The sequence below is a fragment of the Manis pentadactyla genome, chromosome 1 (genome assembly GCF_030020395.1).
Source record: "Manis pentadactyla isolate mManPen7 chromosome 1, mManPen7.hap1, whole genome shotgun sequence".
Classification (NCBI taxonomy): Eukaryota; Metazoa; Chordata; class Mammalia; order Pholidota; family Manidae; genus Manis; species Manis pentadactyla.
The window spans coordinates 27,005,385-27,017,469 of record NC_080019.1 but is presented as its reverse complement, the minus strand read 5'-3'; the positions used below and the strand labels follow the sequence as shown (position 1 = coordinate 27,017,469).

The 12,085-nt window shown below is 36.9% G+C and overlaps 1 protein-coding gene across 1 annotated transcript in view; it reads left to right on the top strand.

The window, feature by feature from the left end:
- ASIC5 (acid sensing ion channel subunit family member 5) overlaps positions 1-5,269 on the top strand; it is a 43,055-nt gene extending 37,786 nt beyond the window's left edge. Inside the window, exons 9-10 of the mRNA XM_036887879.2 lie at positions 3,451-3,542; positions 4,991-5,269. Coding sequence (XP_036743774.2) covers positions 3,451-3,542; positions 4,991-5,181 — 283 coding nt within the window. The 3' untranslated portion in view covers positions 5,182-5,269. The remainder of the gene's footprint in view (positions 1-3,450; positions 3,543-4,990) is intronic.
- Positions 5,270-12,085: the final 6,816 nt, after the last annotated feature.

Genomic DNA, 12,085 nt, shown 5'->3' with positions numbered 1-12,085 from the left:
CTGCTACCCAGGAAATTAAGTAAACATATTAATGATGTTTTTGAATTAAGCATATTTGGGAATATTGATTTCTAAAACTGTAAACAATAAAGAGTGATTTACAGCCATGTTACTTAGATATATTACAGAACATCATGTAATTCCAGGAAACATTGCTAATAGGATCTATATGATATTAATGATAATTATTGTTGCCATCTGAAAATCATCAGGTGGTTGGTTTCCATCTCAATGTATAAGACAGACATGTTAATATTTTTTCCATTCATTCACTGATTTCATCTTTAATTTGTTCACTTATTTGTCCATTTTACAAATATATAATGAGCATCTATTATGCATAAGGATTCAGGGATGTTCTGGGCACTAGGAAGACCACAGTGGGAAAAAGACAAAAGCTTGGCCTTGCTGTGCTTGTGTCCAATGCAGTGAAAGTGGACAATAAACATAGATTGTCATGTCAGATGGTGCTAAAGGCTGTGGTGGTAAAGGAAGCAGAAAAAGGGCTGAGGAAAACCAGAGTTGAGGGGGTTATTCTCAAGGTTGAGGACTGTCATCAGTAAGATCTTCCTGGAAAGGTAACAGGTGAACAAAGATCTAAAGCAGTTGTTCTAAAACTTTTGGTCTCTGGGTCTCTTTGCACCTGTAAAAATTACTAAGGAGTCCAATAAGTTTTCCTTTGTGTGTTGTTAAGTATCAATATTTTCCATATTAGCAACTACAACTGTGAAAATTTTACTTACTAATTCATTTACCACAACAATAAGAAGTGTACCATATTGTAACATGAACCGAAAGTTTTTACAAATAAGTTTCTCAAAATAAAAAATTTAGGAAAAGGAGTGTTGTTTTAGAATGTTGTCAATTTCTTCAGTGGCTTGTTTTAGAATGTTGTAAATTTCTTCAGTGGCTTAATAGATGACAGCTGAATTCTCATTTTTGCATTTAATCTGTTGGTTTATGTTGTTTTGGTTGAAGAATGTGAGGAGAATCTTGTACCAAATAGATACGTAATTGGAAAAGGGAGGCATATTCTAATAGGTTTTACAGATAACTGATATTTTTCTTTGATAACACATCAAAATTCAAACAAATGTAATTCCACAAATATTCATGACAATGTGTATGTATCTTTTCATTGTCCCACAGGGAGTGGGATAAACTCCCCAGTCAAGATTTCATTTGGATGTTTTGATGAGACTTATGATGCCACACATGCATCAAGAGAATATGAAACCTGTGTTGCATATGTAATGAGACTTTCTGGGAAGAGAAGGGCAAGCTCCCTAGCAAATCCTCTCTTGGCTGGAGAGAACAAGGAAAGACAGCTGACCTTGCTTTTCAGTGTGTATGAAATGATGAGACTTGGATGAGAGGCCTGAAATGTGGCCAGTTTATGTGGTTTGAACTTTCCCAGGTGCCAAAGGAGGAAGTGCAGGGACCCTCTTATCAGATCACCTCTTAGGGGACCAGAGGAGGAAATGGTAGCATTCAAAAGCTGTCAGCAGTGAAATTTCAAAACATATCAATGAACTTTTCATACTCTATTATATTAATACCCACTTTGCCCTTATGCTTTGAATGGATCTTTTGCCCTTGAATGCTTTTGAACATCATTTGTTGATCATTAGGAAAATTCTCTGAGTTATGCAGATCTTCTAAATATTGATCCATTTTATTACATAATACACATTTCATTTTAATTTCATTACTTATCTTATGTCTTTAAAAATGTCTTTATATCTTAAGTCTTTGAAAATTGGGGATTCTGTCAAGGCTATCATAAGAGACACAAATTTTCCAAAATTCTGTTAGTATAAAAGCTAAGCTTGACATTTATTATCGACCATGAATCTTATCAGTTATTTTCCTTGAAGGAACAGGCTTATTTTGTTCATTTTTGTGCAAATGAGTGCCAAATATCATGGTTCGAATAATCATATTTTGTCAGTCATTTTTTCGAGTAAAAATGATGTTCTGTACAAGTGGCTACCGCAGCTTTCTTGAAATAGCAATCAGAGTGACAATGTCAAATAATGTGTTAATATAATATGAAAATAATTCCAACCTCACAAAGCTCCAGAAACACACTGGGGACCCCTAAGGGTCTCTGACCACACATTGAAAACTGCTGACCTACAGGATATGTAAGACCTAACCTCGACATTACACAAGAGAAAAGGGTTCCTTCTGGAGGGAAAACCAAAGCAGAGGAAGGTCCTGAGCTGGCAGCATGCCTCACATACGGATGGAATAGAATGGAGGTCAGTGTGCAAGACACAGAGAAAGTAATGGCCAAGAATGGCAGGGCATGAGCTGAGAAAACTTAAAGAGAAGAGGTAGTGATAAAACAGACATCTTACAAGGCCGTGGAGTTTTACTTAGAGTGTAATGGAAGTTTCTGTGGGTTTTGAGCAGCAGAGTGATATGATTTGCAAATTGCAGAGGCGTTATTTCAGTTATTGTGTGAAGAACAGGTGGTGTGTGTCTGCTGAGGTGGAGTACATTAAAGTGGGAAGTAGAGAGAACAGTCAAAAAGCTGTTGGAAATATTCAGGTGAGAGATAGAGGAAGGCTTGGCAAAGGTGGTATAGGATAAGAGGTGGCTGGATTCTGGATATATTCTAAAGGTGAAACAAATGTTTGCTGAAGAATTGACTGTCCATTGTTATTACTTTATAAATGGAGAAATATCAAAGGTTTCATGTGGAACATGTTCAACTTGAAGTACTTATTGAACATCCAAGTAGAAATACCATGAGGCCATTGTATATATTACTGAAGCTCAAGGTAGAAGTCTGGGCCGAAGATAGAGAATGTGAGAGTATCCAAGACTCCGTAAAGTGTTACCATTTCAAAATAGTGCTTAGCCACTCTAGTCACACACGAAGTCTTCTAGAAGACACATGAGAAAAAGAGAGTCTCTGCTTAATATACTAATGATGTAAATAACTACCATTTATTGAACACTCAATATATGCCATATTCTGTGTCAATTCTTTACATACATTATTTAAGTTCTCTTTGCCACAATTCTAAAATTCTGAAATATGAGGAAACTAAGACTTGGAAAACCATGTATTTTCTTCAGAATCACATAAATAATAAAGGACAGAACCAAGATTTGAATTACAGTTAGACATACACTTAAGTGCTTGTAAATATTCTAATCTACTCAGTAGATTTACATTTAATGTCTTTTTTCAGTTTCTCAAGAATGAGGCATAGAAAAATTATTGGTACTGGAGAAAAAGTCTTTTCCCTAAATACCAACATAACAAGAGTACCTTCCACACACAGCTATTGGCTATTGTAATTAGTACTGAATACAATGGTGTGTCAGTTTGAACATTAAGTAATATCTAAATCAAAAATGTGTATTACTCAGCAAATAGGAATTAAAAGTTTGATGACAATCTTGAGCTAGATTAACTCTATTTTTAATCTGCAGGGAGAATCTTGTGAACATTGAAATAAATTATAGTGACTTAAACTATAAGATAACCCAGCAGCAAAAAGCAGTGAGTGTGTCTGAATTACTTGGTAAGTGTTATTTAGTAGTTCCTCATTTTTCTATTTTCTGTCACTTTTTTTCCTCCTTTCAGATTTAAGGTTTAACTTATCAATGGAGGGAAAGATTCAAAATGCTTGTCATCTGCCTGCCATTTAAATCTGACACTCTTCTACTCCGTAGATACACCTCCAGCAAACCTCACATGGGCTTTCACAAAGAAAAGCTGGTGTTCAACATCTTGTGCTCACACTCAGCATCTTACTTTTCCTCGGGAATCCCCTCTCAGCAAGTGACTACTGTAAAGTGTTCCTGCAATCCCGCATCTGGGTAGAATGTCAGGCATGTCAGACCTCCACCCAGAGCAGGTTTGAAAGAGCATGAGCAAGCAACACTCAGCCTTTAAGTTACGACCACAGTCTGCTGCTCGTGATCCTGCATCGTTCAATCCTTAGCAAACTTAATTACTGATTTCCTAGATCTCACTGCATGTCAGAGGAAGTCATGTGGAGACAGAAGAGGGTATCAAAGTTAGGCACAATGACAGCAGTCAGACACTGGCTGACACTGAACCTCTGAATAGGGAGAAAATATACAAATACCTCAAAAGCTTAGGAAAGCCGGTACTTCATTACCACACTTCACAAATAGCATGAGCCTCAGACTGGCCTGGAACAGTGAGAAAAGGTTTAATAATGCAATCTATTCAAAGGTAGTGCTAGAGTAGTCAAATCATAGAGATAGAAAGGATGGTGGTTGCAAGGGTCTAGGGGGGAGAAGAGAGTGGAACTTATTTTTTAATGGGAGAGTTTCAGTTTGGGAAGATGAAAACCTTCTGCCGATGGATGGTGGTGGTGGTGGCACAACAATGTGGATGTGCTAATGTCACAAACCATGCTTAAAAACAGTTAAAATGGTAAATCTATGCTGTGTACATATACCACAAAAAAAGCACAAACAATAAAGAAAAACACTGCTTTTAAAAATTTTCTTATAAAGAAAGCATTGCTGTGTTAATACACTTTACTTTAATAAAATGTTACAAATGCTTAAAAAGAAATAGTTTACACACTTGAAGTCACAAATTCCTTGGAAATTTGTTTCTGGAGGACATCATCATCCAATAATGTCATCTGGACGTTTCATTTCTGTTCTTTATTCAACACACAGACATGACCTTGTAATTGCCTAGGTTGTTTTGTGCATTTGCCTAGATTCAGTATCCTCCAAAGTCTTCGAGTCATACTTTTGGAAGCAGATTTTGTTTGCTTTTTTTCCCTCTCCTTTATGAGATGATTTATATGAATATTATTTTAAGCTTTTTTATTGCTATACTTTATTTATACCAAACTTAAAGAAATATAATTAACTCATCTTTGCATAATATCAATTATGGGTAACTTATTAGCTTCAAATAGTTTCAATTCTAGTCACATTTAATTTAATTTATATGTCCATTTCTTTATTGGCTTTATTACAGGAGATGTCGGTGGTCAACTGGGCCTATTTTGTGGGGCCAGTGTGATCACAATTATAGAAATTATTGAATACATATTCACCAACTTCTACTGGATATGCATTTTTTTCTTGCTGAAGATACCTGAAATGACGCAGGGAACTCTCCCACATCAGAACCATCTGGGGAATAAAAGTAGCATGGAAGAATGCTGATGTTCACATGTCCACTTGAGACAAAGCTTTTTCTTTTTTCTTCACATTTATTCATTACTAATTCATTGTTATATAACTTTATGCTATAGTTTTGGGGATTCAATAAAAGTCATTGTAGATATCTATATCTTTATATAAATCTTCGTCTCTGTATTTATGCATGTATATACTAGTTTATATATAAAAAAGAAATAACAACTGTTTTATTGTTTTTCATCATTGAATTCCCAGCACTTGGAACAGTAGAGACTATGAAGTAGGCATTTCATAAATTTTTTTAAATGAATGAATGAGTGTTTGTGTAATGGAAAAATAAATTATTTATGACTAAATACATAAATTAGACTTAATAAACTGTATATAAGGAGACAAGATACTTCTTTATTCAGGAAATAACATGTATACTTTATGCTTACCAAAATTTCTGGGAATTTTCATTTTAAATACAATTCAACATAGTTTTATTTGCTTTTGTCTGGAGAGTTCTGTTGTATAATTGACTTTTGGAGGAGCAGGAATCTATGTTTCCTAGGCAGCTGGATACTTAAACCTATCTGAAATTAAAGTTAAATTGTAGCATTTTGGGAGCACTTTATCATTTTCTTCCAAGTACCTCTAGGTACTTATTTAACCTTGAGAGGAATCTCAAGAATTGTAGTGCTGTCCCTACCCCTCAGGCAACCAATGTACTTTCAGGATCTCAGAATATTCATTCAGTCAGTGGTGAATTATTCAGAAGACTTGTCAAACACATTGAATAATAATCACAGAGTCATAGAATTCTAACCCCAAATTCATTTTCTGGCTAGGATTTCTGGGTCTCATCTCCATTAGCCACATGAGAATAACTCCTGAAAATATTAAAAACGTTTTCAAGTTTACTTACAAGCAAGTGCTAGTGCTGTAGACGGAGGTCAGGGCAATTGGACAGCACTAAGTCAAATGAACAGTATGTACCACTTATAACAGGGAAACCCCAATCGTGGGTAAACACTCCAGAGAAATTCTCCCATAGAGATGTGATATGCTAAGATGTTCATCGTCTGTGCGTCCACCAGTGGAGAAGCCGATGTCGGTGCTATGGAAGACACTATGGATTAAACGTGCCTCCCAAATATCGATAAATATAAAAAATGAAGCTCTAGGTAGAAAAAAGGTTTAAAAAAGCCCCACTAACAATAAGGCTATAATACAATAGTTTATGTAAGTTGAAAATGCATGCACATGGCACAGCTCACACGTCTTAAAAGAAAATATATTTTTAAAGTAAATATACATATAATACATTTTTGCATATAAACACAATGTAAAGAGTGCCTGTAGTTGAAATGGAAAGTAGGATGACAGGATAAAAATGGAATAAATAAAGAGAAGAAATAATCAAGATACAGAAGACTAAAGATGATAGTGCAATGTGAAAATTAACTAATCTCTCTGCCCTGTGGCCCAGAAAATGAAAGAAGAAATATTGGCTGCAAACCATTTCTCTTGACAATTGAGAAGCATCCTTTGTTATCTAATATTAGTATGACTGATTCTAAGTCTTAGTGCAAGGTAGCTTCTTACTTCCTATACTATAATTATTTTCTCCTTACTTATCCAAATACATTAAGCTAAACCAGGAGATACTATTCTCTTCTCTCGAGATATTGAAAAATCTTTAAGTGATTTGTATTGTGATTCACGGGAGAGGGACTCCAAAAATTTTGTTGTATGCCTAACATAAAATGAATATAATTGGAAAAAATCTCCTAATTTTTGGACTAGATGAATCCTGAATTGTAAGAAATTTCAACTATTTTATGTGACTCTCATCAATTCATCTTCTGATATAAACACTGCAATATATATTGTGTTATAAAGAGATTAAATACGGATTGCTGATGTGAAAGAGCTAAGTAAAAAATGGAGAGTCTCAGAATTTAAACCTCACTTCCCTTAATTCAGACTCAAGTCCCTAGACACTTGACCCTAGACCAATAATGCCAGTAAAGTGAGTAGGACAATGACAGCAATGCAGGAAGTGACTTTTGGACTCCCAAATTAATGCATCAGAAATATTTTGGAGGAAGAAAATGGGGATTGAGGATTTCATGAGATTTTGATGCTGAATGTTATAACCCTACTTCAAGTAGCAAAACTCTAAAGACGATTACTAGAGCAGTCTAATCCATAAACTTTGCGTAACAAAGCTTTGACCCTTGAAAAACTGACAAAATAAAAAGATAAGTGGGGGGAAAATGTTAGAAATAAGAGATGCCTGTTTCTGCTAGTTACTTTGTGAAAGTGAAGTTGCTGAGGAGGGAAGAGGAAGAAAATAACAGAGAATAAGGTGAAATTGACACTGGTATATGAAACAAACAAAATGGGCCTCATTTTTTGCCACAAACTCTGTTGGGAACTAGGAAAGATAGAGCATGACTTCATGAGGCTATTTCTTTATGACTCTTTATTACTACTGTATGTTAACAGGAGTGGGGAAAGCTGGACAACTTGGCTGAAAGTCTGATCAACTGCCTGTGAATCTTTGTTATCTTCCTTTCTTTGCATAAATGATCAAGGGAATAATAATGGGATGGTAAACACAATGGAACAGGGAGACTATTCAAAATGTGTATTACTCATCCATTGATTGCTGTGTTCAGCACCCAAACAACTGCTCAGAATTTAAATGGACAAGTGTCACCTCTTCTGAGATTAGTAGAGATGGAAATACAGGGTGTGTTTGGAAAGTCAAAGTGGCAACTCTGCCACCTGCAGAAAAATGAAACAGTCCTTCTGGGCATTTGAAATACTGTGGGTGCCAGCAATCCTAGGTTTGTGATATGTCATCAGCAATGGGCCACCCTCAAGTGAGACAACCGTGAGGCAAATAGCGGTGGATGTCAACAAAGTGTAGGCCCGCTTAAACAGCATTCCTGTGAACAAGGGGCTGGGATGAGGCCTATGAGAACCTGACGCTACGGAGGGCAGTATTGGAGAGCCGTAAGACAACTTGGGGGGCACAGTGCTACCGCAGTGGATGGCATGAGAGTTAACAAGAAACGGCAGATTGGACAGCACGAAAGGGAGAGATATCTTGTGGCATCTCTTACACCCGAGCCTGTAATCGGAATACATTTTTTATATAAGATAGAGGGCTTTATCATTACTGCCTTAAAAGCTTAAATGGGTCAATTTCACCTTTTGCTCAGTTTTAGTTTGTCATGCTAAAGGAGAACCTCCAGAATAGCCCAATTTCCCTCCACAGTGAATATTTTAACTTTAATTAAAACAAAAATAGTTTTGAAAGTATCATCAAATAAATGTGTGCAGATTAGAGTCACTGAAAGAAGTCCAATATTGCAGCTCAGCATAAAATACCAGAAATTTAGAACTGGAAGTCACTGGGTACAGTGTCTACATATAATTTTCAGGAGTCAGTTGATCTATTCCTGGGATCTGGTGGAGACAGTTCAAGACACTGAAACACCAAATAAATAAAGCCCCACAGACAGTTGCAATGTCAAAGAGACCTTCCAATAAAGACACAGCAACTCAGCAGATCTCACTAATAAAGTGGAAATGGTGCTTACAGGAGTATATTTGCTGACAGTTCTGGAGTAGGGACAGGAGGAAGTATATTGCATCCAAAAACAAGTTATAGCTGGGCATTTAGGGCCAAGGACAAAATCCCCAAACAGCAAGCTGCTGGTGCTGAATAGCCCAAACTTCATGAGGGGTAATGCAGGAGGGACATGTTTGAAACGGACTCTTTTCAAAGAATATGGGGATGAGAATGAAGGTTGGAGGGTGATACAATCACACACTAACTGACTTTCTCACCTTAGAAACATTTTTCTTATTTTATTGGATCTAGTTGGAACAGGCTGAGGATTGCATTTGTGAGTCCCAGAAGAGTGAAGAATGACCATTTAAACAATTGACACCACACTGTCAACTGCTCTGAAAGTATAAATATTCCTAAGGAAACAAATGATCTGAGTGAACATTCCATATAATGGGGCTCACCTAGGGCTGACTGGAAGCTCCAGCCCACACCTAAGGTAGCAATAGTCCCATAACCTTGACTTTCTAATGGTACTCCTTCTTGAGAATGGACAAAAGGGCAGATTCCAGAAAGGTCGTTTCAGGTAGTTGCCTCTGGGTGGTACGACGAATCTGAAACTCACTGGGAGATGCCCATTCTGAGTTAAGACATGTTTTACCAAGCCCTGAAGAGATAGGCAGAGCCTTAAATGCACACTGTTAAATGACAGCAGCCGACCTGAAAGACATTCTGGTCGACACTGAATCCATTCTGGAAAAGGCTAAACTGGAAAGTTTTGCGGGGTGGGAGGGAGGGATCGGTAGGTGAAGCACAACAGATTTTTAGGGGAATTATTCTGTATAATAATGTAATGGTAAACATATGTTATTAAACATTTGTCAAAATCCATAGAATGTACAAAATGAAGAGTGAAACCTAATAAAAACTGCAGACTTCAATTAATAACATATATTAATATTGGGCTATCAATTAGAACAAATACACCACTTTAATGTAAAATATCAGTAATGGGGTAACTGGAGGTGTCTGGAAAGAGGTATATGGAATCCTGTACTTCCCCCTCAATTTTTCTGTGAACCTAAAATTGCTCAAAGAATAGAGTGTATTAATCAATTTTTAAAAAGGAGGCAGTAACTAGGGATGATGAAGACTCAGGCTAGAGAAATACATATGTAGGGACGCTATTTGTAGACTAAAATATGACTACAAGTTTCTAGTAAGAACACTTTATATCATTATTATTTCCTGGCCAGGGTGTCCTGAATTAACAAAGAACTTTCTCCACGGTACATCCAATTAGTCGGGAGGCAGATGGTCAGTGCTTCAAAATGATACCTGGAATTCTGTGTTGTTGAAAATTTGTTTCCTAAAGGTCAGGGTATGGTTATGCTCTGTTCCCCCATCCCAGACGGAATCTGAAGAATCATCGTGCAAACAATTGACTGCTTAGTGAGGCAACAAATCAGGAGGACAATTAGAAAGTCAAGGTCACAAGACTATTGCTACCTTAGGCACTGGGCCAGCACATCCAGTCAGCCCCAGGTGAGCCACATAATGTAGAATCTTCACTCAGATCATTTGTTCCTTTAGGAATACTTATACTTTTGGAGAAATGGATACCGTGCTGTCAATTGTTTGCATGGTGATTCTTTCCTCACGTGATTTTTTCCCTCACTGTTTAGTAAGCAGTGGCCTCTGGCAATTACTTTGGTAACAGGAAATGCATTCTATATAGAAAAAGATCTTCTTGGAAGGTTTGAGAAATAACATGATAATATTAACAGAAATATGGTGTGTAAAGCATATTTTGAATATCTGCATTGAAGCTATAAATTATAGTAAAAGATTTATAGCTTTACTTATAGACCTAAATATAAACGAAATGAGTAGACAAAGATCCTAGCATAAATATAGCATAAGGCTATATTTTCAGACATTAAACTAAAGTTCCTTGTTGATGTCATAGCCATGGAAATTAGCCAGAAGAAAAAGTAGAGTTTTATATACAGTTGAATTTCTTATCAAAATCTATTCAAAGGTATGAAAAATAATGGATTAAAGAAGGAAATGAATAGTCCAAGTGATAAAGAAATATCAGAAAACTTGTGAGACTTTTGGTTATCGTTGGCATATTTTAAGGAGGAAATTTCCATTCCTCACTGGACGATATAAGTCCTACTTGTCATCACTGTTTTCTGCGCATCAGATTGCAGCTCCAGGGTTAAAATATGTTCCCGCCCTGGGGCAAATTACCTCTGAAGCCAAAATCAGTCAAAGGGAGAAACGAAGTGGAAGAAACCCGTTTATTGCTTCCAAGCAGTCATCCACTTCTGCTCCCTTAGGTCTCTTGTGACTGCAAAAAATGGGCCCCACCCAACCTCTCTGGTCCAGATATGCCATCTCTCCCCCTCATAAACACCTATTGATATCTAGACGACTGCTTCTTTCCACCCCTTGTAAGCACCTATTGATATGGAGATAGACTGCTTTTCTCCACCCTTTGGAAATATTTATTGATATGGAGATTCACTAAGGCCAGGTGAGAGAGTCTGGAAATATTGTAATTTCACCCACACAAATATTGTGGATATGTCTATAGTAAGAATTACAAGAAATTATAAGAACTCTCCTGAGGAATATGCAGTGGGGAGATGTTGATAAGGGTTGAGTTGGTTCTGTGGTCTCTCCTCCTGCCTGGGGGACAAATTACCTTGAAAACTCAATGAATTTTTAGGAGTCCACTTAGCTCAGATCCAATATGACTGAGAATCAAACCGAGTACTTTAATTAAATAGGAAAGTGATGGCACCTCCACTGTGGGATTGTTTATTGAACAATCAGAAACAACACATGAGGTTCCACTGCACTGGAGATAAGAGCTAGTACACACTCTGAGGAGCCCCAAAACTAGCAAAGTATAAAAGCAACCAGGGAACTTAGGGCTCTAGCTCTGTCTTGCATGACTGTGCACATCCTGAATGCAGTGTTTGAACACAGTAGGAGCTATTCCTGGCAGTCATGAGACTGTCAGTGTTGACATAAACACTCTTCATTGTTGCAGAGTGTATGGTCCATCTCTAATCACAGAATCCTCTCATTTCTCCTTGGACATTTTCTCTAGTTCCTCATTTTCCCTCATTTCTCACCACCACCATCCTTATCCATGCTTTCATGCCTGGAATTTGATGACAGGCTCCTGGAACTCTACATCTCCTCTCAGCAATCTACTCCATAATAATATTGTCGCAATATTTTCTTGAATATTTCTTTTATTGTAACATTCTTTTTTCCCAAGTAACTTAATATGTGCCCATTTTTTTTATCATCCTTGATAAGCTGACCATCTTCTATATG